At 41.4% G+C, this 26,549-nt stretch overlaps 1 protein-coding gene across 1 annotated transcript in view; it reads right to left on the bottom strand.

The window, feature by feature from the left end:
• CAMTA1 (calmodulin binding transcription activator 1) overlaps nt 1–26,549 on the bottom strand; it is a 1,080,371-nt gene that overhangs the window by 1,039,907 nt on the left and 13,915 nt on the right. The window contains exons 3-4 of the mRNA XM_011981621.1: nt 7,815–7,882; nt 3,407–3,476 (exon numbers count right to left, since the gene is read on the bottom strand). Of these exons, the coding sequence (XP_011837011.1) occupies nt 3,407–3,476; nt 7,815–7,882 (138 nt within the window). The remainder of the gene's footprint in view (nt 1–3,406; nt 3,477–7,814; nt 7,883–26,549) is intronic.

Below are 26,549 nucleotides of genomic sequence, written 5' to 3'. Positions count from 1 at the left end.
GATCTTAAAAGGAAAATATTGGGCATAGAAATAAAGTCTAAAAAATTTACTACATCATATAGAAAGATTTTATAGAGATGAACTTAAGAGAGTTTTAGCGTACTAAATCTTTTTTGGTCCATGAACTACATAACCAATTGAATTATAATACCCATCCTCTATTTCTATAAGCAGTATAAAAACTTTAAAAACCTAAAAACTGACTGCTTTTAAGAATCTTGAATTTTAATTTAATAGGAAAATAAGATTAAACTTTTCTAAAATCTTCCTGTGAAACCAAAAGGAAACTGTTCAACTAAAAGAAAGTTCATAGAAAGTTCTGTATTAATTACACACTATAAAACCTTGGTAATTTTATGTGCTTATGCATGCTCCCTGCACTTCATCCTCCCCAGGGAGGTACCATGGGCCATAAAACTTTAAAGCAGAGAATACCAAATCACATGAGCCTTTACCTCCCTTCTCTCTTCCCCTAAAGTAGTTTTATTCCCATTTTTTAAAATCCCCCATGATATGTACAATTCTGAAAGTAGAGGTGAAATTCTAAAATCTATACTCAATTCAAATATTCAACATTTACAGGTACCTTTTATGAAAACGGCACTATACTAGTTGCTCAATGGATGGGCTTGCTCTGAATTGTATATGAACCGTCATATCTCTGAGAAAGCTATCAGCTTGAAGTACAGTTCTGAACACTTACGAGCGGAATATCAAACCCCAGCTTCTTTGTTTGTGATCACAATCTGATGTTAATTTTCTGTTCTTTTAGCCTCTTTGAGGAACCCAGTTACTGTGCGGTATATAAAGAGTGTGTGTGTGTGTGTGTGTGTGTGTGTGTGTGTGTGTGTGGTGTGGTGCTTATGTAATAAAGGTACTCTTCTCAACAGCACAATTAACTGCTATAGAAAACGCTTCAGTCTTCCACTCTGATACCAAATCAGGCAGTGGTAAATGTGACCAAAGAGCAAAGGGGCAGGGCTGTGTAAGCACTCTCTCAACCTAGTTTCTAAACATTACACTTTACATGGAGGTGTGGCCACAGAGTCAAAAGGAAAAGGAATATGACTGGCCAATGGGTTCCCCTTAATCCGTTTTTAAAGTGTACCATTTCCAGAATTTTAGGTTCATGCTGAATATAAACTGGATGTTTTCAAGAAACATAACAATGGATAAGTTTTCCCACTACATTATAAGGATTCCAAGTTTAATACTGAGAAAAGAATTACTAGAATTTCAAATAGGCAAAATATTAAAACTCATTATTTTAAAATTTCAGGGTTTCTACAGGTGAAGTGGGATAAAGAGAAACCTTGATTTTACACTGGAAAAGAACTGTTTACATGGCTATACTGCATAAAAATCTGTTTTTAAATCAAAACCTACTTTTTAGTCTTTTGGGGATAACTAAAAATGATAAAATAACTAAATACATGTGCCAGTTTTTAAATCCTAATAATAGTATCTTGAGTGAACAGTAAAATTAAGGCATATACTGGTTTCAACTGCATCATTCAGTATTGAAAACAAACAGTTAAACTTTGACACGGAAAAGTGGGAGTGTCAACCAAATGACAGTAAAACATTTCATTGTCATTATCTAACAAAATATACGTGTATGATATTAGACTTTACAAAATAATTTTCTAACGTACTTCACAATAAAAAAATAACTAGTGAGGCTCTTGAAACTGACAGATGATTTGCTTGGCTGACAGCTATAATTCTAGAGAATGAACCATCCTTTCTAGTCAACCTACAAGGTGTAGTATAACATAACTAAAACTTTCCAAAATGAAAAAAAATGTTCATTCACTTAGGCAAAAAGCAGAATTATTGTTTTCACGTTTTGTTTCAAAAAAATGAGATTCACATTGCCAAATCCTTTACTTTACAAATCTTCCTTAAATCCAAAGAAATGTATTTGACCTTTTCCTTTGAAAATTCTGTGACTTCTGCCAAGGTAAATTATAACTATATTAACTAACCTAGAAATGATACATTCATTTTACTTTGATTCATAATAAAAAATAATGTTGGTTCTATGAATACTAAAGAACACTGTTATTCAACCAAGTTGATTACAATTAATCTTTCAAACTCTAGACCAAACAGTGCATCAAATTGCTAAATCTTATTGGGAATATCTTTGATCAACAACATGGAGTAGTAAAATCAAAAGGAAGCTCTACAATTTTTTGTTTAGCTCTAATTATTATGTGCTTAGATTTAATTAGTAGGATAGGAACTGACTGAGGAAAACATAAACATACATTGTTATATTCAAGTCAGCATAATGCTCACAGCAGCAAATACTGCCATTACTAACCTAAGACCTTCAAATCACCATATATCCAAAATACATATTAATTAAGCACTACGTGCCAAACATTGATTTGATTTTGCATTATTCTTTTCCAAAGCCTCCAAAGTGAATTAAACCTAGTAGTAATTCTCCAAAAGATTTGTAAAAGGTTAAAGAAACAGAAACTAACAGCTTTTTAAGTAGAAAAATATAATTAGTTTTGCTATTTAACAATCCCCTTCCTGTTCTTAGAGTTGTGTGATGATCAAATCTTACCGCTTCTATTTTTAGGTAGCCCAGATTTACCTTTTTCCTACTGATCATATTACAAAATCTTGGGTCCAGGTTTAGGTCAAATCATAACTCAGGTTCAATAAACTTCTCACTGTTTATCTACATTTACATTTTCAATCTAAAAATATGTAGGAGGGGACAGATAAAGTGAGGGCACAGAAGCCCTGTAAGCCATCACTGGGACATTCTCTCCTCCTCTACTTCATTCAATTCCAACTGGAAGTACATGTGATTAAGTAAATCTCTTCTCCATTATCTATTAGGGAGTAAACATTTGTGGGACTCTACTGTGTATCAGGCACCCAGAAAGGATCTTACATTGCACTCTTTCATTTAATCCTCACAATAAAACACAAGGGCTTAATTACTCCCATTTTACAGAGGAGGAATGTGAGGCTCAGATTAATTTGCCCAAGATCCACAGCTACTGAGTGGCTCAACTGGGATTCAAACATGACCTGTGGCTTTTCCCACGATACCACACTGCTCCTACTCTAAGTCACCTGGTATTGGACACTAGAATTATAGAAGTGTTGTATTAGTATCAAACATTTGTAAAGTGCTTTGAGTTCTCCGTGTGATTAAATCTTTTGCCTTTTTTAATCTCCACAGAAACTTTATGAGGAGAGCATCCTTTTTGCTACCCCAGAAGGATTAAGTAACTCATCTAAGATCACACAGCAGTTAAGTGCAGAACCCAGGTCTTCTGAGTCCGGGCTGAAGGCTGTTTCCACTGCACTAGACGATAATTACTGTCACTGCCAAGCCCACCCCTTCCTGTAAGTCAAAAGCTTTTTCAAATCCTACCTTCTATAGGTGGCACGGTGTTGAGAACACAGTAGGTGCTAGTTCCGCAGAATACACTTTGGGAAACGCTCTAAGGAAACAGAAAATAAAATGTAAAACTAATCTTCCAAAAAGATATAATCTGGCTCTTCTGTGATATTCCTACCAAGATGCAAAACCTGAATCTAATCATGAGGAAACATCAGACAAATCCAAATCAAGGAACATTCCACAAAATGACTGGCCTGCAATCCTCGAGTGTCAAGGTCATGAAAGTCAAAAAGGACTGAAAACTCTTCTGTATTAAGAAACTGAAGAGACAACCGGTTATGACCCAGGGTTCTGATTAGATATTTTTCTACAAAGGCCATTGCTGGATCAACTGGCAAAACAGCACCAGGACTTTAGGACTGGACAGTAGGAATGTCTCAGTGTTAACTTCCTGGTTGTGATGACTGTTCTTGTGGTTATGGAGGAGAATGTTCTTGTTTGTAGGAAATACATGATCAAGTATTCGAGTGATGGAACTTATCGGCAACTTATCCTCAAATGGCTCAGGGGGAAACCGTTCTTTGCACTGCGAGCTTAAGGCTGTTTCAAAATTTAAGATACATATGTGAGAAAAGGTCTACGCTGATGAACATGCGTAACTTGTGTAATTTGTTTAAATGGGAAGTATGTGTGCTGTACATAGAGGAAATTTTGGCTAAGAACCAATGTCACATTCATTTTGAAGCTCAGTCAACACCAACAACATTATTAACCATTTCCCAACAACAAACCCAACACCCGATTCACCCAAAAAAAAATGTGCAGAATGCCAACTAGTATTATGGCATGGGAAGTGACGTCAAGGGGAATTCCGTTAACAAGAAAGAAACAAGGTCTCTGGCTCTCAGGCTGCTTCACACAGATAAAACTAAGTATTTCACATAAAACCTACACAATGGTAACTTTAAAAAAAAAGAAAGAAAAATTTTTGAATCTTGACAGCCAATTATTTTCAATCCTAAAAATACCTTTTTTGTTTGGTTGCAGTATTAAATAAAATTTTAGATTATTCATCTTACATTTTAAACCACATATTTATACACTTAGAAAACCAAAGATAGTTTACAAGTTCAACAACCACCCTCAACATTTTATATTTAAAAGCTACCAGGCATGGTGGCTTGTGCCCATAGTCTCAGCTACTCAGGAGGCTGTGGTAGGAAGATGGCTTGAGCTCAGGACTTTCAAGGCTGCAGTGAACCATGGTAACAACACTACACTCCAGCTCCAGCCTAGGCAACAGAGCAAGGCCTCATCTTTAAAAATAATAATAAACAAATAAATTAATTAATTTGGTGGCTCACGCCTGTAATCCCAACACTTTGGGGGGCCAAACCAGGTGGATTACTTGAGCTTAGGAGTTAAAGACTAGCCTGGATAACATGGCAAAACCTCACCTCTACCAAAAATACAAAAATTAGCCAGGCATAGTGGCACACACCTGTGGTCCCAGATACCTGGGGGAGGAGCTGGGGTAGGAGGATTGCTGGAATCCAGGAAATTGAGGCTGCAGTGACCCATGATCACGCCACTGCACTCCAGCCTGGATGACAGAGTGAAACCCTGTCTCAAAAAATTAATTAAAATAAAATAAAATATAAAGAGTTCAGTTCTACCACTTACTAGCTGTCCTTAGGAAAGTAATTCAGGCCGGGTGTGGTGGCTCAAGCCTGTAATCCCAGCACTTTGGGAGGCCGAGACAGGCGGATCACGAGGTCAGGAGATCGAGACCATCCTGGCGAACACGGTGAAACCCCGTCTCTACTAAAAAAAATACAAAAAAACTAGCCGGGCGTGGTGGCGGGCACCTGTAGTCCCAGCTACTTGGGAGGCTGAGGCAGGAGAATGGCGTAAACCCAGGAGGCAGAGCTTGCAGTGAGCTGAGATCTGGCCACTGCACTCCAGCCTGGGGGACAGAGCAAGGCTCCGTCTCAAAAAAAAAAAAAAAAAAAAAATGGCTTTCAGGTGGACACAGGCCCCTCACAAATAGGAAAGTAATTCGACCTCTCTATATTACCTCATCCAAAAAGGAAGAGTGGATACTTCTATCTCTCAGGCAGGAGGAGGACTGGATAACACATACCCAAGTGCTTTCAATTCAAAGGCACCACTCAAATACAAAACTCTATTGTTACCATGGTTAATGAGGATGAGCTTAATGTTAACATTTTCTAAGAACAAACAGGACTGCCTGAGTTATTTATTTGTTGTTGAATTTGTTTGTTTTGCCCAGACTGAAGTGTAGTGACAGGATCTCAGCTCACTGCAACCTCTGCCTCCCAGGTTCAGGTGATTCTCCTGCCTCAGCCTCCTGAGTAGCTAGGACTACAAGTGACCACGTCTGGCTAATTTTTGTATTTTTAATAGAGATGAGGTTTCACCATATTGGAAAAGCTGGTCTCGAACTCCTGACCTCAAATGATCTGCCGTCCTCAGCCTCCCAAAATGCTGGGATTATAGGCATGAGCTGCCATGCTTGAGTTTTTTATGCCAAAAAATGTTGCAATCTGACTAAAGTTGACTTCCACGAATTTTTTATTTTCCTCTCCCTTATGTCCATGATCAAGTGCTTCAGAAGTCAAATTGTTTTCAGGGTCCATATAAATAAAGTCTTTCTCTACAACATGACTCCTAGCTACCCGGATAACCACGAGGTCCTTAATTCTTTCTTTACTATTTCTGTAAAATTCTTGTTCTAGGACTGTTTCCCTCTCCAATTTAACCAATAGTAGTACACTGAGCCGGGCACAGCGGTTCACGCCTGTAATCCCAGCTACTCGGGAAACTGAGGTGGGAGGATCACTTGAGCCAGGAATTTGAGCCTGAAGTGAGCCATGACCGTGCTATTGCACTCTAGCTTGGGTGACAAGAGACCCTGTCTGTTGTCAGGGTCTCTTGTCACCCAAAACAAAAAAACAAAAAAAACAAAAACAAAAACAAGAACAAAAACAAAAACAAAAGTAGTTAACTATGATAACATCTGTGGTAACAGCTATGTCTAAGGATTCACCCTATAAACTAGACAAGGCTCGGAATTCATGTATCCTTTGGAAAATTCAACATTACTTTCTACCCATGACTGTGAGCATGGAATTATCATACATTAGGAAAAGTGGTTCATGGGAAGATCTCCAATAGGGGAAAAGTCAGCAGTACGCTGACTTCTTGTAACATCTACAAGAGTCGCCAGTAACAGCCCACTAATCACATGAATGTAATATCTCATTTTAATTTAGTTTCTGAATTAAAACTTGAAATTTTACAATGTTAAAAATAATGTCTTACATTCAAGGCTTAACATTTCCTGGCTTCCTATTATCAAAAACTGACGGTATAAGATTACCATTTGAGATATCTTAACAATGGTCTTAGGTGAAAAGTGTTTAAAAATCACTTTGGTTCAGTGGGACACACTAATGAATAGCTTCATACAAAAGGATTTTTCTGTAATCCCAGCACTTTGGGAGGCCAAGACGGGCGGATAACGAGGTCAGGAGATCGAGACCATCCTGGCTAACACGGTGAAATCCCGTCTCTATTAAAAATACAAAAAAAAATTAGCCGGGCGAGGTGGCGGGCGACTGTAGTCCCAGCTACTCGGGAGGCTGAGGCAGGAGAATGGCGTGAACCCGGGAGGCGGAGCTTGCACAGAGCCGAGATCGCGCCACCGCACTCCAGCCTGGGCAACAGAGCAAGACTCCGTCTCAACAAAAAAAAAAAAAAGGATTTTTATATCCAACTTCAAAGTCTGACAATAAGTAAATCAGTGACAGAATATTTGAAATAATAGGAAGAACTGGGCACTAAAATAACATATGACACAGAAATATCATAGACAAAAACCAATCATGCTTTCTCCACAGCACTGCATAATAGTCTCCATAGTTAACTAGGAAAGAAACAAAAGTTAAAACTGAAATCAAGTCATTCTATCTTCGAAAACCATAGGTTCTCAAAACAAATAAGCCAAAGCACAAAAAACTTCCATGATAAGAAAGGGCTATCTTGTACTAGACACCTCTGTGCCAGACACTGGGCCAAGAATTTTCACAGGACCACTTTGTGTTTTGATCTCCCTCTAGGCGCCTGTCTGCAATACCGGGGCACCTCTGCCATAGAGGGAGGCAGGCTGGTCTTAAGTACCTGCAGAGCCACGGTGGTGGTGTTTCAGTCCACTACTCACTGCTAAGAAGTCTGGGCAAATTAGTGAGCCACTCTGTCCACAGGACAACACAGTGGAATGGAAAAGCACAAGCTTTCAAGTCAGATCTGGGTTCAAGTCCCTCCTCAGAAGCAGGTCTTCAAGCACCTCCCCCGCTGACTCCGCACTTCAACTCAGACCCCTCACCCTTCAGGAAGCCTCTCGCCCACAGGGTACCTTTGGAGTAGCCTGTCTTTTCCTCTCACAGAACACATCCTTCTTTATGGCAGCTCCTTCCATTTGTTCTACAACAATTAAAGGAGCACTTAACATGTACCAGACACTGTTCAGGAGCTAGGAGACAGCACTGAACAGGACAGACAAGGGTCTTGTCCTCTTGGCGATATATTCTAGTGGGGGGAAGGCAGATGGTAAATGGGACACTCTCCAATAGGGGTAAATTCCTATAAAGGAAATGAAATGGAATGGTGCATTACTGTAAAAATTTGGTAGAATGTTTTTCATTGTTTCTGAATGTATAGCCATGTTGGAGTGGAAGGAATACTTGGAGCATCAAGAAACCTGGATTCCATCATTAACCAAATCAATGATTCTCAGCCTTAGCCAGTCATCTAGTGAGATCTCCAAAACTCTGATGCCCGGACCAATCATGTCCGAATGTCTGGGGATGGGGCCCAGGCCTCAGTATTTTTTTAAAGGTCCCCAAGTGATCCCAAGATGTATCCAAGGTTGGCAACCACTGAAATAAACAGTTGTATGACACTGGGCAACTCTGACTTTCCCAGTTTTCTCAAGAGTCAATTTTGGGTAGTTGACCTTGAGCAGAACTTCTCCAAATGTAATGTGCATGCGGGTTATCTTAGGATCTTCTTTCAATGCAGGTTCTGATTCACAGGTCTAAGGGAGGCCTGAGAGTCTGCCTCTAACAAGCCCCCAGGTGATGCCCATGCTGCAATGAATGGCCACACCTTGAGTATCAGAAACCAGATGATCAACCTAAAAGGTCAGGAATTAGATAAATGATCTATAAAAGATAATTCCAGTCCTAACATTCCTCAACTGCATAATTCCACTAATTCCTAGAAGATTAAAAAAGTACTTTCATCTGTTAGTACATACTATAATACAAAACTATACCAGAATATCCACACAAGATAATTAATAGAAACTCTAGGGACGGTTACTCAAGTATAGTGCCCAGTTTCTGCTGGAAGTACCCAAGAAGGCTGGGCATGATGGCTCACGCCTATAATCCCAGCACTTTGGGAGGCCAAGGCAAGAGGGCTGCTTAAGCCCAGGAGTTCAAAACCAGCCTGGGCAACATGGCCAAACTCTGTCTCTACAAAATATTAAAATTTTAGCCAGGTGTGGTACTGTGTGCCTGTAGTCCCAGCTACCCAGAAGGCTGAGGCAGGAGGATTGCTTGAGCCTGGGAGATCGAGGTTGCAGTGAGCCATGACAGCACTACTGCACTACAGCCTAGGCAACAGAGTGAGACCCTGTCTCAAAAAAGAAATAAAAAATAGAACTACCCAAGAGGAGAGATGCAGAGTTCTATAATATATATTCCCTGTTTTCAAAAAGTATACTATCTAATTGAAACAATACTTTTTAAAAAGTTAATGAAAAAATAATATATGACTTAAAGGTTAAAACAAGGGACAGATGATAGCAGTATGGAAATTCAGTAACTACCTGGGTATCAAGCAGAAACTCTTTGAAGCCTTGGACTATGTTTTATCCGTTTTGTCTCCATTCAGAGAACCTAGATCAGCATGTTACACACAGGCAAGTTCATTGTATATGGATAATATATACATATATTAGAGTTTTTGGAAGATGGGTTAATGAAACAAGATGCTATATAGTAAGAAGTGATTACAGGCTTTGGAACAGAGACACAGCATAATGAAAACCATATTTGCCATTCTTTGAAATAAAGACAAAGAATATTTAGGTATCCACAGAATGAAAGCTGAGTCTCAAACTCTTAGCACCTTTACTACACTTACTAGTTTTGCTTAGCATCCTAGGCACCGTGCCTAGATAGTTAGGGAGGCTAACTGCATAATGGCTCAAATACCATAAATATTCGCTTCTTGCTCAGGTAAAGTCCAAAACAGATGTTCCTGGTGGGCAGACTGTTCTCCCAGCAGTGGCTCTGCTGCCTGTGCTCCTTCCACCTCGTGGCAGAAGACTTTCTAGGTCACTAGGCCCTCTGCATCAAGCCACATAAGGAAAAGGCATGATACCCATGCCCCAAGAGTTTCAGGGGCCAAGTCTGGAAGTGGCTCACTTCATTGCTCTCCCCTCACTGGCTAGAATTTGGTCACGATTGCAAGGGGAACTGGAAAATCCCCAGGAAGAGGAGGAGATGGGTTTCATGATCCGCTAGCAGTCTCTGCCACAGTATCTTCTGTAAACTGCTTTTTAATTACAAAATAGTCACTCCTTTCAGAAATGTCTTCTGCTAACCTACAACTCCATTTTCAATCCCTAAGGCCAATCGGGATCTAAAGCCAATCTAGGAGGTTTCCTTCTCCAATAAATATTTTCCTAACATACTCGAAATGAGATTTTATCAAATGCATCCTTGAAAGGATGTCTGGCTTGTTCTTCCCAGTATCTCCGGTAATACTTAATACAATGTCTGGTACACAACACAAGCTCCAATTACTTATAGAATTCATAAATTAATAACAGTCCCTCAAGTTTATGGAAAGGAAAAAGAATGGTCCTATCTCTTGTCCTGGTGATGGTGGTGGAATTTACTAAAAGCCTTGTCTTTTTCAAGCACATCTCTTCCTCTAAAGCCACCGAATTGTCACTCATCCTCTTGGTCACTTTGATCTGCTGTGTCTTGGTACTGTGCCACTGAGACACAAGCAAAAGACTGAACAAGCCGTGGCTCGAACCTGTAGTCCCAGCTACTCGGGAGGCTGAGGCAGGAGGACTGTTTGAGCCCAGGAGTTCAAGGCTGCAGTGAGCTGTGATTGTGCCACTGCACTCCAGCCAGGACAACAGAGCAGGACCCCATCTCTAAAACAATTTTTTAAAAAGAAAAAACTGTAGATAGGACCTCTTAGTCCAGCAATGTTGCAGATATTTTTAAAGAAAGGAACCTCGGTCGGGCGCGGTGGCTCAAGCCTGTAATCCCAGCACTTTGGGAGGCCGAGACGGGCGGATCACGAGGTCAAGAGATCGAGACCATCCTGGCTAACACGGTGAAACCCCGTCTCTACTAAAAAAAATACAAAAAATTAGCCGGGCGTGGTGGCGGGCGCCTGTGGTCCCAGCTACTCGGGAGGCTGAGGCAGGAGAACGGCGTGAACCTGGGAGGCGGAGCTTGCAGTGAGCCGAGATGGCGCCACTGCACTCCAGCCTGGGCGACAGAGCGAGACTCCGTCTCAGAAAAAAAAAAAAAAAAAAAAAAAAAAGAAAGGAACCTTATCCCTTTATTCATTCAAGAAATCAAACAATATGATAAAAGTTACTTCAAACCTGCAAAAAAAAAAAAAAAAAAAAAAGTAAGAGGAGTTGGGAAAATACTCAACAGTTTTCACAGACACCAAGAAAACCAAACTAAAATTTGGGGCTAGAGCACAATTATTTAATTATTATTAATTTATGAATAAATGAAATATTAATTTATGAATAATAAATAAAAAAAACAGCAGAAGGTCAAAAGACATGACTTGGAGATACTCCCTAAAATCAGGTTAATGATTTTATGAGATGGCCAATTCAACATGCACCTCAAACCCAAGTAACTTTATTCTTTTTCTGAACCACAAAAGGTTAGTGTGGGAAAAAATTATGTGCTACAGTACGAAAATACTTTGTGCTCACATATTACCACTTTTCAAGAAGTTTAAAATATGCCATTAAGTGCTATACTATAATAACCCTCACAACTCCCCTATGGAATAGAGACAAAAATTAAAGTATACAGTCAAGTTAAAAGGAAAAAGTCTGGTAGGCAGCCGACTTCCTACTCCTGGGGCAGGCTAAATAAAAAAATGAAACAGTAACCTCTAAGGTAATTGGGGCACAAACCATTTTAGGCTCTCAAATTGAGTTCAACACCTAGAATTGAGTTCAAAAGCAAACAAGTTGCTTGAACAGACTACAAAACAGTTCAAGTTCTAAGAGGCTAACACAGGAACTAATATTACAATATATCAAGCCTGATTTATGGCCTGAAAAATCAGATTAATTGATTCTCTATTACCAGAGATGCATGTAAAGCATGTTTAAAGTGATTTCACAATTTTTTTAAAATTATTCTTTCTAGATATGAATCACAGTATCATTAGAATTTTCATAAATTTAATTTGGCTTGGAAGCCAGTATACTCGACAGTCTGAAAATAACCAAAGAGCACTTATTAGATGCCCACATTTTTACAAATAGATTCCAGTAGAATACATTCAGTAAAAAAAGTGCATAAAATTTAAAATATTGTTTTAGTAGTACTTATTGTTACTAATACTAACGATAATTTTGTTTAACTCCTCAGAGACAGCATTGTAAAATATCAACAATAGCAACCAAACTAGGCATTCTATTCAACATTACATATGTATAACAAGCATTTTCATATATAAAATCTTATTTTGATCCTAAAAGGTAGCACAGCACACATTAAGCCTATTCTAGGAATGGAGACACCAAGACATGGGTACAAGGCACTGGGCAAAGGCCACAGGCTGGGATGCGGCAGAATTAGAACTAGACCAGTTCTCCCTACACTACTGTGTGATTTCCACAAGAGCACATGGTTCTCTCCCTAATAATGCAGCAATATTTCTCCACAAAGCACCAATGCAAAAGTGTGGGCAGAAAAAGTAAGTTAGTTGCTCTACGGGAAAGCTAAGGCAAACGCTCCCACTGAGGAACACCGAGCAGGTTAGCTGGGAGGGAGACATCCTAAAGGAGAGGAGAGCAGTGGAACAGAATGCTACCATGTACCCCTAGAAGCTGATCTTGTCTAAAGATCTTCCATGCCTCTCAAACATTTTTTGGTCTATGAACCACAGACCACCATGACCTATCACTACTTGCTACTGCCCAAAGAACTAAAACCTCATCAAAACTAAAGAAGAAAATGACAAGTTTCTCATAACACTGCAATGAGGCGGACGCCAAGAAAACGGCAGCCACAGCCCCGGAATGGAGGTCAGCTATCTGGGAACCTCCCTTAATCCGAACACAGCCAGAATTAGGAAGGAAGCCAAGAACACTCTGAAGGCCAAAAGTGAATTTTATGAAGTCCATGCACAAAAGCTCATGTACTCTGCTGTGAGAAGAGCTTCTCCGACCCACATTCGTAGCTTGATTACTATAAAACTACTCACAGTTCTAATATGCTTAATTATCAGGTTGCCAAGTCCAGAGATCAGAAGCAACAAATCAGAGGGGAAAAAATATAGCTCAAAACTGACACACAGAAGCAAAAGAGTGACAGGAAACACCAAGGTGAGACTGTTTTTTGTTTGTTTTTTTTTTTTCCTGAGACGGAGTCTCGCTCTGTCACCCAGGCTGGAGTGTGGTGGCCGGATCTCAGCTCACTGCAAGCTCCGCCTCCCGGGTTCACGCCATTCTCCTGCCTCAGCCTCCCGAGTAGCTGGGACTACAGCTACTCGCCCGGCTAGTTTTTTTTTTTTTGTATTTTTTAGTAGAGACGGGGTTTCACCGTGTTAGCCAGGATGGTCTCGATCTCCTGACCTCGTGATCCACCCGTCTCGGCCTCCCAAAGTGCTGGGATTACAGGCTTGAGCCACTGCGCCCGGCCGAGATTGTGTTTTAAACAATAAAAATCGGACACAAGGATTTGAAAGATATAGCAGTTTGGGGTCATTTATCATAAAAGCAAACTCTCTACTCAAAAAACCCAAATCGCAGTGTTAAATAAAGCCCAGTTTAATAAGCTACATACAACATAATGAACCCAAGTTATTAAGGAAAATGTGAGTTAAATTCCGTGTGTTCTACTTAACATAGAGAAAAAGGTAGCACAGTTTAATACCTTTTGTTTGCATATTACTTTGTAGTCTATAAAACACTTCATAAGAATTACCTCAATTGATCCTCAACAAAACCATAGGGCAAGATGGCAGATACCTCCACTGGTCAGGAATTCGCTGGTAAATGGGTTTATCGGTGGCAAACTATAACACAGATGGGCTTGTCGGTGGCAACCTATAACACAGATGGGCTTGTCGGTGGCAACCTATAATACAGAATGTTCAATTGCCTAACAGGAGAGAGTACATAGAAGGCACGTGAAGACACAGGGCACGGAAGGCCTCCTGAGAAGCGTCACCACCTGACTATCCCAACTTTCAACTGGAACTGCACTTCCAAAACTTTCGCCATGAAAGCTCCCATTCTTCCATCTGCATCTTCCAGGGCCTCATCTGAAGAACTGTTATAATGCCTTCTAATCACATCACCGCCCCCCTACCGTGGAGGAGAAACTTTATGATGGACCTTCTATGATCCCCACTTCTTGATGTCTAGATGTTAACGGCCTTCTTTGTTGTTGTTGTTGTTGTCGGACACGGAGTCTCGCTCTGTCACCCAGGCTGGAGTGTAGTGACACGATCTCGGCTCACTGCAAGCTCTGCCTCCCGGGTTCACACCATTCTCCTGCCTCAGCCTCCCAAGCAGCTGGGACTACAGGTGCCCGCCACCACGCCCGGCTAATTTTTTGTATTTTTAGTAGAGACGGGGTTTCACCATGTTAGCCAGAATGGTCTCAATCTCCTGACCTCGTGATCTGCCCACCTCAGCCTCCCAAAGTGCTGGGATTACAGGCGTGAGCCACCGCGCCTGGCCAATGCTAACAGCTTTGTGTAACCTCCTCCCCTAGAGTGTGAGCTGGACCTAGCAAGTCGCTTCTAACCAGCAGAACACAGCAAAGGCAATGGGCAGACTGTGACTTCTCTGTCTTGCTAGAGACTGTCCCTCCTGGCTCTGATGAAGTAAGCTGTGGTGTTGAAGAGGCCCGTGGGACAGGAACTAAGGGCAGCCTCGGGCCAACAGCTGGCGAGAAGCTGAGCCCTCAGCCCAACAGCCCAAAGAAAGGAGTTCTTCAAATGACCAAGGGACCCTGGAAGTGGATCCTCCCCTACTAGAGGTTTCCGAGGCGAGCCCAGTCCTGGCCAGCACCTCAACCGCAGCTCAGCAGTCCCAAACCAGCAGACCCAGCCCTGCCCTGCCCAAAAGCCTGACCCATGGGAACCAGGAGATTCCACCCTGGGCTGTTTTAAGCCACTGGGTTTGTGATGACTGGTTACAGCAGCAATAGATAACTAATACACCCACAGTCCATCAGGCCACAGTGGTTTCTTTTCTCCTCTTGAACTGGATCAATCATTTCACCATCATTTCCACCAGTACTCTGTATACGCCACAACAGTTCTGAAATAATCAACTACCCTATCTCTACTCCTTTATTCTCTCATTATCGAATTGACAAAACCAATACCTTTCCTTAGTCTTCAGTCAACTCTGCAGCATTACGACTGACAACCTCCTTTCAACCATCCACATTCAGCATCCCTGAATTCATATTCTGCTTGTTCCATTACCTCTCCGACCATTCTTTCTCAGCCTCTACTGGTTCTCTCCCCTCTGGTGACACTAAAACGTAAGCATTCATCACATTTCTGCCCTCAGGCCCCTTTTCTGCTCCCCTGCCAATCTCACTCACAACTGTGACTTCTAATTGTTTTGAACTCATTCATTCATTCATTCAACCAAAAGGTACTGTCTGTACACTTTGGATGAAAGACGAGATGTAGCAGTGAGCAGAAAGACAAGGCCACTGCTTACATGAAGCTTCCACTCTCCCAGGGGCTGTGCTGCTGCCGCTGCATCTGCCCCTCCAGACCTCCTCACAGCCCTTCTCTCCCTGCCCCATGCCCAGGGGGCTGACCTCTAAGGATTCCAGCACCAAGGCTCCCTTGCCCTCTGGACAAACAATGAAGAAAAAAAGCAGAGTGATATGAATGACTCCCTAATCTCTGACCCACAACTCCAATGTCACACTGTATATATACACTCTAAAGCTGCCCAATGACGCCTTAAAAACAGCAGTACCAGCCAGGCGTGATGGCTCATGCCTGTAATCCTAGCACTTTTGGGAGGTCGAGGTGGACAGATCACCTGAGATCAGGAGTTCGAGACCAGCCTGGCCAACATGGTGAAACCCCATTTTTACTAAAAATACAAAAATTAGCCGGGCATGGTGGCGGGTGCCTGTAATCCTAGCTACTCGGGAGGCTGAGGCAGGAGAATTGCTTGAACCCAGGTGGTGGATGTTGCAGTGAGCTGAGACCATGCCATTGCACTGCAGCCTGGGCAACAAGAGTGAAACTCTAAAAAAAAAGGGAAGAAGAAAGAAGAAAGAGAAGGAAGAGGAGGAGGAGGAGGAAAGAAGAAAGAAGAAGAGTGGTACCTTTGCAGCCGTTCTCCCCAAAATATACCTGCCTTGTCTTCCCTATCTCAGTCTGGCCTCACTAAATTCCCAGTTATGGTTCAAAACCTAGGATTCACCTTCCCTCAAGGCCCACATTCAATCAGTCACAAAATTGTATGTGTGTGTGACACACACACTCCTCAGCCAAGCTAGCTCTTTCCTCACCCCAATTCTACAGACAACTCTTGCCAGAAGTGATTTTCTCCCAACTCCAGTCCCTATTTGCTCATTCATTCATTCATTCATTCAGCCAACAAGCATTTACTAAGTCTAGGTACTCAAGCCTCTAACTGCTAGAAATGCACATCTAATTCAGAGAGAAGAGAAGTAAACAAGCAACTCCCAACGCAAACATTTAAAATGTGCCACGACTAGGAAAACCACGTAGTGCTATGGCACACACAGGAAGGGCATCCGATCCAATTCGTGAAAAGAGGGGCAAGGTCAAGAAGGCTTCTATTGGAAGTTTCATTTAAGCTGAAACACAGAGGACACAGAGAGTCAGCAAGAGCATGGGTAAGCATGTGTGCCTGTGTTCCGGAGGCAGATGCAACTTCTAAATCAAGGCAACAACAAAGTGGGAGGCCTAAAACCACCATTGTGGGACCTTGGTACAATCAGAGTCTAAAAAATGTAACATGACTGTAGAGAGGAGGCTGGAAGGGTAACTAGGTGGCCCTTATTAGCTCATTTCAGGAGAATCGACTTTATCCAATCAATTCCATTCTTCTACTAAAAAAAATTCTAAAAGCCTCTCCTGAGCAGAGAATTAAATTCAGATTCTTCGGTCTGACTTTTCAGGCCTGGAACAACATGACCCCTACCTACTTTCCGAGGCTTACCTATCCATATGCACATGAATTCCACCCACTCCCTGTACTCTCCTGGCTCTGGGCCTCTGTTCCATTTTCTCTGCTTGGAATTTCTCCTCCAACTACCATGTTTGCCTGTCAACGATTTCAGGTCAAATTCCACCTCCTCCCGGAAGTCTTTCCATCTTCCCTTCCAGAGCCTTATTAAAGCATTATGACCCGCCTTGAATCAGTTACATCCGTATCTGCTTCCCCACAGACTTCCGTCACTACAGACTGTCCCCTACAGGCTTCTGAAGTATGTGTAAACAGAAATGACTCCTAATTTCCAAGTCTAGGAAAAATGTTCAGAAAAGTATTCAATTTACCACTACTGCAGTTCTAAACCACTAACCATGGAAGGTCACAAAGAAATAATTTTTTTTTTGAGACGGAGTCTTGCTCTGTTCCCCAGGCTGGAGTGCAGTGGTGCAATCTCAGCTCACTGCAACCTCAGCCTCCTGGATTCAAGGGATTCTCCTGCCTCAGCCTCCCAAGTAGCTGAGACTACACGCACGTGCCACCATGCCTGGCTAATTTTTTGTATTTTTAGTAGAGACGGGGTGTCACTGTGTTAGCCAGGATGGTCTCGATCTCCTGACCTCGTGATCCACCTATCTCGGCCTCCCAAAGCGAATGATTTTTTAATTATATGAAAACAATCAACCAAAAGCCTAGATTTCTGTATGTTTTCATGTAAGTATCTGTAAATAAAAATGGCTATAGAAATTTAAAAACCAGTATGTGAACAAGCTCAGAAAGAGTACCTGTTCAGTCACAAGGCATTTAAGGGACAGAGTAAAGACGAGAACCAAGTCTTCAGATACTCTTTCCCAAAAGAGATAAAAAGGCTACAACCAGAGTACCTCCACACAACTCACTAACAAACTCATCCAATTACCTGGAACTTTTATCCTTAATTCTTCCCACAATTAATTCCCGTTTCCTCCAGAGCTCTCAAGAAGCCTCCCCCAACCTTGCAGATTAGTCAAATCCCTTTATGACACATTGCACGTGCCTTCACAGCACTGAGTCCCAGTTGAAATTTCACACGGCATCTTGATTAATGTGTGTCTCCCCCTTAGCTCCATAAGGACAGAGACTGGGTCTGTCCTTCCTTGTGCCTGGCACAGATAGGCACTTTGTTATTTGTTGAGTAAATGAAGTGACTTAAAAGTATAACAATAACTGATGTTCACATGGCCCCTGCAGGACTACAAGGTCATAAAATATCTTCTGATCCCTCCAGTAATAATAACAATTATATAAATTTTAATGTCACAATTTTATTGTAACATATTCTAACTCTTTGATAATTAAATATTCATATATGTAATCTGCTAGTTCTCTATTAACCAGAATGTATATTAACCAGAATAGCACATTATTTTTGAAACATGCAAGGCATCAGCAAACTTTCACATCAAAAAAACATATACTACAAGAAGCCAACCTACAGGCTATGTGGAAGAGCTGTTTGCTCTCTTGGAACCTGAGAGGTGCAATTCCAGTCTAACAGTGAATTACAGTGTTTCACCAAGGCAGCCTACTACATTAATAAATTAAAACAAAATTGTATGTTTTTAAGGCAAGATGTTTGGGTATCTAAATTAGCCAGGACTTCCCAAGCATACAGCAAATCCATAAAATGAATTTAAACTCCCAAAATGGATCCACAGATTGAACATAATCCCCATTATATCTCAGTTGCCTCTTTTGTGGAAACTAACAAGCTGATCCTAATACTCATACGGAAATACAAGGGACATAGCACAGCCAAAATAATCTTGAAAAAGAAGAACAGAGTTAAAGGACTGTCAGTTCCTGATTTCAAAACTTACTACAAAGCTACAGAATCAAGATATTGTGGTCATGGCATAAAGACAGACATATAGATCAATGGAATAGAATCAAGACTCTAAAAATAAATCCACAGATTTATAGTCAGTTGATTTTCAACAAGGGTGCCAAGACACTTTAGTGAGGAAAGAATGGTCTTTTCAACAAATGGGCTAGGACAACTGAATATCCACACGCAAAAGAACGAAGCTGGAAGCCTACCTCACACTGCATACAAAAATTAACTGAAGATCTATCCGAGAACTAAATGTCAGAGCTAAAACTACAGAACTCTTACGAAAAACACAGGTGTAAACCTTCACGACCTTGGATATGACAACGGTTTCTTATTATGATACCAAAAGTATAAGTGACAAAAAAAAAAAAAAACAGATAAATGGGACTCAATCAAATTTAAAACTTCTATTCTTCAAAGGATACTATCAAGAAAGTAAAGGCCAGCACAGCAGCTCACACTTGTAATCCCAGCATTTTAGGAGGCCAAGGCAGGAAAATCACTTGAGCCCAGGAGTTCAAGACCAGCCTGGGCATAATACAGAGACTCCATTTCTATTAAAAAATTTCGAAATTAGCCAGATGAGTGGTGCCTGCCTGTAGTCCCAGCTACTCAGGAGACTTAAGGCCAGGCAGGCAAGACTGCAGTGAGTCATGACTGCATCACTACACTCCTGCCTGGGTGACAGAATGAGACTCTCTCTCAAAAAACGAAAGTGAAAAGACAACCCATGCAGAATCGGAGAAAAATCATATATCACACGTCAATCAAACATTCGAAATCACGTATCTGATAAGGGACTGATATCTAGAACACATATAAAGAATTCCTACAATTGAACAGCAAAAATTCAATTGACTCAATTCAAAAATGGAAGAGGATTTGAACAGACATTCGCCAAAGCAGACATACAAATGGCTAATAAGCGCATGAACAGATGCTCAACATCATTAGTCACTAGGGAAATGCAAATCAAAACCACAATAATATGCCACTTCCCATCTACAAGAATGGCTATAATCAAAAAGATGGACAATAACAAGTGTTTGCAAGAATGTGGAGAAAGTACAACTCTCATACTTGCTGGTGGGAATGTAATATGATCTAACCACTTTGGAAAAGTTTGGAAACCAGTTCCTCAAAAAGTTAAACAGAGTTAACTAAGACACCACAATTCCACTCCTAGGTATCTTTCCAAGAGAAATGAAAACACATGTCCATATAAAAGCTTGTACACAAATGTTCACAGTAGCATTTTTCATAATAACCAAAAAGTGGAATAACTCAAATGTCTATTAACTGGTGAATGGACAAACAAAATGTGGTATATATCCATACAACAGAGGATTATTCAAAAATAAAAGGAGTGAAGTGGCCAGGTATGGTGGTTTACACCTGTAATCCCAGCACCTTGGGAGTCCGAGGCAGAAGGATCACTTGAGCCCAGGAGTTCAAGACCAGCCTGGGCAACATGGCGAGACCCTGTCTCTATTACATTAAATTAAAATGTTTTTAATTTTAAAAAAGGGATGAAGTAACAGTACATGCTACAGACAACACAGATAAAATCCTTGAAAACATTATGCTAAGGGAAATAAGCCAGTCAGGTCACAAAAGGACAAACACTATATGATTCCATTTATATGAAATGTTGAGACTAGTCATAAAGATCCATAAAGAAATAAAGCAGATTAGCAATTGACTAGGGCTGGGAGGAGGAGGCAACAGGGAATGGCTGCTAATGGGTAGACTTTCTTTTTGGAGTGATGAACATGTGGAATTAGAGAGTGGAGACAGTGGCACAAAACATGTAAATATACAAAAGAAAACCCACTCAATTATATATTTTAAAAGGGTGAATTTTACAATATATGAATTACATCTTAAGCTATTATTGAAAAACAGATCAGGCTGGGCACAGTGGCTCATACCTGTAATCCCAGCACTTTGGGAGGCCAATGCTGGAGGATCACTTGAGGCCAGGAGTTTAAGACCAGACTGGGCAACATATTGAGACCCTGTCTTCACAAAAAAAAAAAAAAATGAGTTTCACTCATTTCCCAGGCTGGAATGCAATGGCAATCTCGGCACACTGCAACCTCCGCCTCCCAGGTTCAACTGATTCTCCTGCCTCAGCCTCCCAAGTAGCTGGGATTACTGGCACCTGCCACCATGCCCGGCTTTTTGTATTTTTTTTAGTAGAGACGGAGTTTCACCATGTTGGCCAGGCTGGTCTGGAACTCCTGACCTCAGGCAATCTACCCGCCTCGGCCTCCCAAAGTGCTGGGATTACAGGTGTGAGCCACCATGCCCGGCTAAAAATAATTTTTTTTAATCAGCTGGGCATGGTGATACATGCCTGTACTCCTAACCACTCGGGAGTCTGAGGCAGGAGGATCACTTGAGCCCAGGAATTCAAGGTTACAGGGAGCTATGACCACACCTCTGCACTCCATCCTGGATGACAGAGTAAGACCATCTTTAAAAAGAAATAAATAATTTTAAAAGGAACCAAATCCCTTTAACTACTGAAACTATTGTGAAGGTTGTTTCTTCAAAAACATCATATACTTTCCTCTTTTGTTTAGCAGAACATACTCAGTATTGCTTTTCCGAATTTACTCAAGGTCAACACTATGAAACATCAATTACTAAACAGCTATAAATTCAGAAAATTCAGTGGTGTGCAGGCTATTAGCCCTTTACATAGTTATCTCCAAGCTACTATTCTTTCACAGTCTTCCACCTGTCTTCTACAATTTTGTTTCCTCCTTCTACCATGAAAAATCAAGAACAAGAGATCAGAGGCAGCGGGGATATACTAAGGAAAAGCTGAAGGACCGTGCACACAGGCAGCCACATACACTTAAAGACAGGCTGTTTTCTGTTTTCTTCCCCACTTGTTTTCTGCTTTCTACCCATTCTGAAGGCAATGTCTCCCTTTCTTACTAAGGATACACATCTCCATCCTTTTATGTTTCCCCAAAACAAGGGGAAACGTGGGGAAGGCCACCCAAATAGCTGAACTGTGGAAGACCTCAAATGATACTGACATCACCCAAACTGCCTGATTCTACCTGAGAACACCCACAGGGCAAAGACTGCACAGACCATAGCATTCCAGGGTGTTCTGCTTCTCCAATGGTCAAAGAAAACGTTCTGGGGCCAGGCACGGTGGCTCACACCTGTAATCCCAGCCCTTTGAGAGACTGAGGCAGGTGGATCGCTTGAGCTGGTCAGGAGTTCAAGACCAGCCTAGGCAACACAATGAAACCCCTGTCTCTACTAAAGACATAAAAATTAGCCGGGCAAGGTGGCATATGCCTGTGTTTCCAGCTAAGTCCTCAGCCTGGGGCGCTGAAGTGGGAGGATCACTTGAGCCCAGGCTGTCAAGGCTTCAGTGAGCTGAAATTGCGCCACTGCACTCCAGCCTGGGCAACAGAATAAGACCTTGTCTCAAAAAAAAAAAAAAAGAGAGAGAGAGACAAAGGAAAAGCTTTGGGACAGTTACTACATCTACCACTAACTTACTCCACACACAACCAGGCTGGCTGACCAAGGACACTTGGCCTTCTATCTGTAGCTACACTGAACACCTTCTCTGCAAAACGTTCAATCACTATAGCACCTGAACATAAGACACTCCTTTAGGAGTCAGTACGTTTTCTTTTACACTGATGGAGACAGAGTTTGAGGTGCCAGGACCCCCTGCTCCAATAACCAGCTTCTCACACAATCTCCTCTCACTCTAAGACCCTCCAAATGATCAGCAGGCTGCTGGATCTAACCAACCTTCTTTCATAGTCCACTGGAGTGGGATGATCAGCTGGCCTATGGAAACAAAGCAACTGGCTGAGAGGAGTCAGTCCAATTCCCAGTCTTGAGTATTTTTGTACTGAGCCATACAAACCGGAGTCAGATGATGGTGAGCACTGGAACTAGAGTCAGGACATGCAGGAGCCTTGACTAAGGCCACTACATGCAACTTAGGCAAGAAAGCTACATGTGAATGGAGAAAGCCCAGTTCCAGAGAAGACATGTACTCCACACTCTCCGGATCCAGTTCCCACTGCCCAGCTACACTTCAGTTTCTGTCCTGGGAGGCTACAATTGCTTCTGCTCTTCTTAGACTAAAACTGCTTTCACTTGGCCTAACCTGTGTGGCTTATGGTACGTGCAATCAAAAGTGCTCTAATCTAAAGCAGGGCCTGCTTACCTTCCCTGACATCAACCCCAAACCATCTGTTTCCTAGTGTTTATTAAGAACCTCAGACTTTTCTGAATGAGCTAGCCAGTCCTCTTTACAAATATAAATATTGCAAATATTAAAATCTCACCTAAAAATCACTTTCTGTATAAATGAACCTCAGGGCCTGATTACCATCATTTATTTATTTTTTTTTAATGTGTGATTCTGACAGTTTACTTAAGGCACAGCCTCCCACCTTGGGGTCATGAAAATATTGGCCATATATTTACTGTTAGGACCTTATAACTAATTTTCTCATTAAGCTTCAAATCCATTTGAAGTTTTTATTCTTTCAATTATGGTAAAATATGCATAACATACAATTTACCACTTTAACCCTTTTTGAGCATACAATTTAGTGAAATTAAGGGCATTCCCATTGTGTATCACCACTAGCCATAGTTTATTTTCAAAGCATTCTGAAAATCATGACTTTTTTATTTTTATTAAACAAGTATTTATGTTCCCTCATCAAACGACAAGGGCCAGGAGCCTCATCAGTGGCGGGACTGTGGCAGGACAGTGACAAAGGTAGCAAAGAGCACCCACAACAACCTGGAGCAGCACCAGAGCAGCTAAGTCCATCCTCAGTTCCTCCAGACATGGCCGCAGAAGCTAAAGAGACTAAAAATACTTGGAGAGGACAGATAGAAGCTGTCAAGGATATTTGGCCCAGTTAGAGAGGTCGCCACTATCACCATATTTACATCAGAAAACACTCATACAAGCTGCAGTGGGCCATATTTAGAATAATTAGATTCAGTATAGAATGTCTGATGTTCCTTCCCTCCCAGAATGCCTGGAATAAATCTCTGGGCCTTGAATTTGGTCAAGTCATCTATGATCAATTTCCGGAGGACCCCTAGGAAGAAAGACAGGTACTTCAAAAATGTTAAGTACCCACTCTCCACCTTTCTAACTTGTTATGCTTTCTTTTTAGTACAACAGCCTCTATCAATAAAACCAAATGAGGAAGAAACTTCCATCAAAGCTTTGTGAAAGCAAACGATTCAGCCAGAACATTTCATAATGGCTGAGATGGAAAGGATAAGGCAGGGAATGTTTACACGAACACCAGGAACTTTAACTTGCCTCTCAGTATCTTTAAAAATGAAAGAAAGTTCCAAAAATGAATTATGTTCATGGCCTCTCCAAATGCCAGGCCTATAGTAGCCCAGGGAGTAGGCCCAAGTGAAGATGTGATATGATCAATGAGAGTGGGCCCACAGCAACTCCCCAATCCACACGAGTTTCTAAATAGGAAGAGTCTTCATTTACTGAATTACTGGGAATAGACAGATTTTAATAACGGTTATATTAATCAACTCCAGAAAGTACAACTAAATGAATATAAATACTACCTCAAACAGAAAAAGTCTGAGGTTAGCAAATATTTTTCATCTGTAATCATATATTATTTAAGTCTATTTTCCAAAACTATGAACCCTCATCTATGTCTGAACGAAGACCTCAGATCTGTCATACAAAATAACTATGAATATTTTGGTGTCATACATCTTTTTTAATAATTTTAAATTTTTTTTCACATTTTGTTTGTTTTGAGACAGGGTCTCAACTCTGTCATCCAGACTGGAGTGCAGTGGCGCAATCACAGCTCACTGCAGCCTTGACCTCAAGGGCTCAAGCAATCCTCCAACCTCAGCCTCCCAGGTACCTGGGATCACAGGTGCGCACCACCACATCTGGCTAATTTTTTCTATTTTTAGTAGAGACAAGGTCTCACTATGTTGCCCAGGCTGGTCTCAAACTCCAGGGCTAAAGCAATCCTCCCGCCTCGGCCTCCCAAAGTGTTGAGATTATAGGCGTGAGCCACAGTACCCAGCCTACATTTTTTAAAGTTAATATAGTATATTAAACAGACAGACCTAAAAAATTAAGCCGTCTATGTACCTCAGAAAGGAGACATCTGAGTGTCTGCAGTTCAAATCCCCCCATACGGCTTGAGTCAACATATTATTCTTGTCCTGGAGCAAGGACCTCAAAAGGAAAAGATACAGTTATACAGAAGAGCTGAATATCAGGAAAGCAAGCCCTGAAATGCAATTCCATATCTCTGACTTCACTTCCTTATACAACAGTCCCCCTCTTATCCGTGGTTTCAGTTACGAGCGGTCAACTAAGGTCCAAAAATAGGTGAGTATGGTACAATAAGATAATCTGAGAGAGACAGACCACATTCACACAACTTTCATTACAGTATATTGTTGCAACTTCTATTTTATCATTAGTTACTGTTATTAATTATTAATAGTAATTATTATTAATGGGAAGGAACTTTCAAGGTTATCACTAGGACAACCCTTTACCCAATACATGAATCCCCTCAAAATGACTACCAACTATCTCATTATATAAGAGCTGAGGGCTGAGAAAAGCAAGATGAGGAAAAGCTGTGGTGGAATCAAGAGTGATAAATGCAGAAATACCATCTGGTAAAAGAAGGTATGGAGGTCATGGAGAGAAAGGCTTCTAGCTTCCGGTCCACCTAAGTGGCAGCAAAGACAGTACAGGATGCAGCTCTGCTGGGATCCTTGAGTTCTGCTCAGCAGCATTCCTAGCTAGTGAAAGAAAAGAGTACAAGCCAGGCACAGTGGCTCATGCCTGTAAGCCTGGCACTTTGGGAGGCTGAGACAGGATCACTGCTTGAGGCCAGGAGTACAAGACAAGCCTGTGCAACATAGCAAGACCCTTTCTCCATAAAATTAAAAAAGGATTAGCCGGGTGTGGTGGCACACGCCCGTAGTCCTCGCTATTCAGGAGGCTGAGGCAGGAGAATCACTTGAACCCAAGAGTTCAAGGTTGCACTGAGCTGTGATGGCACTTTAGCCTGGGTGACAGAGCAAGAGTCTGTCTCTAAAAGAAATTTTTAATTAATAATAATAAATAATGAATAAATAAACAATAAATAATAAATAGTAAAAAGGAAAGAGTTTGAGCTGGGAATCAAGGTGGGCTTGTTCTAAAAGCTGTCTAGGAAGCACAAAGCCTTCACGGCTGGAGAACTAACCAATCACTGATTGGTTCAGGGTTAGATAAAAATGATAATGCTTTAGCCAGGCATGGAGGCTCACATCTGTAACCCCAGCACTTTGGGAGGCTGAGGAGGGCGAATCATGAGGTCAGGAGATCAAGACCATCCTGGCTAACACGGTGAAATCTCGTCCTACTAAAAAAATACAAAAAATTACCCGGGTGTGGTAGCAGGTGCCTGTGGTCCCAGCTACCCGAGAGGCTGAGGCAGGAGAATGGCATGAACTCGAGAAGCGGAGCTTGCATCACTGCACTCCAGCCTGGGCAACAAAGCAAGAATCCGTCTCAAAAAATAAATAAATAAATAAATAATGCTGATACTACCGCCAGTATTCCAGACATTCTGAAACCTAGTAATAACAGCCCACAACTTTTCATACCTACAGTGGCACATGGCTTTGAAAATTAGGGGGTTTTTACAGAGCCCCTCTACCATTAAATATTCCTTTCTTAGGCTGGG

Source organism: Mandrillus leucophaeus, unplaced genomic scaffold (assembly GCF_000951045.1).
Source record: "Mandrillus leucophaeus isolate KB7577 unplaced genomic scaffold, Mleu.le_1.0 Scaffold105, whole genome shotgun sequence".
Taxonomy (NCBI): domain Eukaryota; kingdom Metazoa; phylum Chordata; class Mammalia; order Primates; family Cercopithecidae; genus Mandrillus; species Mandrillus leucophaeus.
The sequence above is the reverse complement of the archived record's forward strand: the minus strand, read 5'-3'. Positions and strand labels throughout refer to the sequence as shown.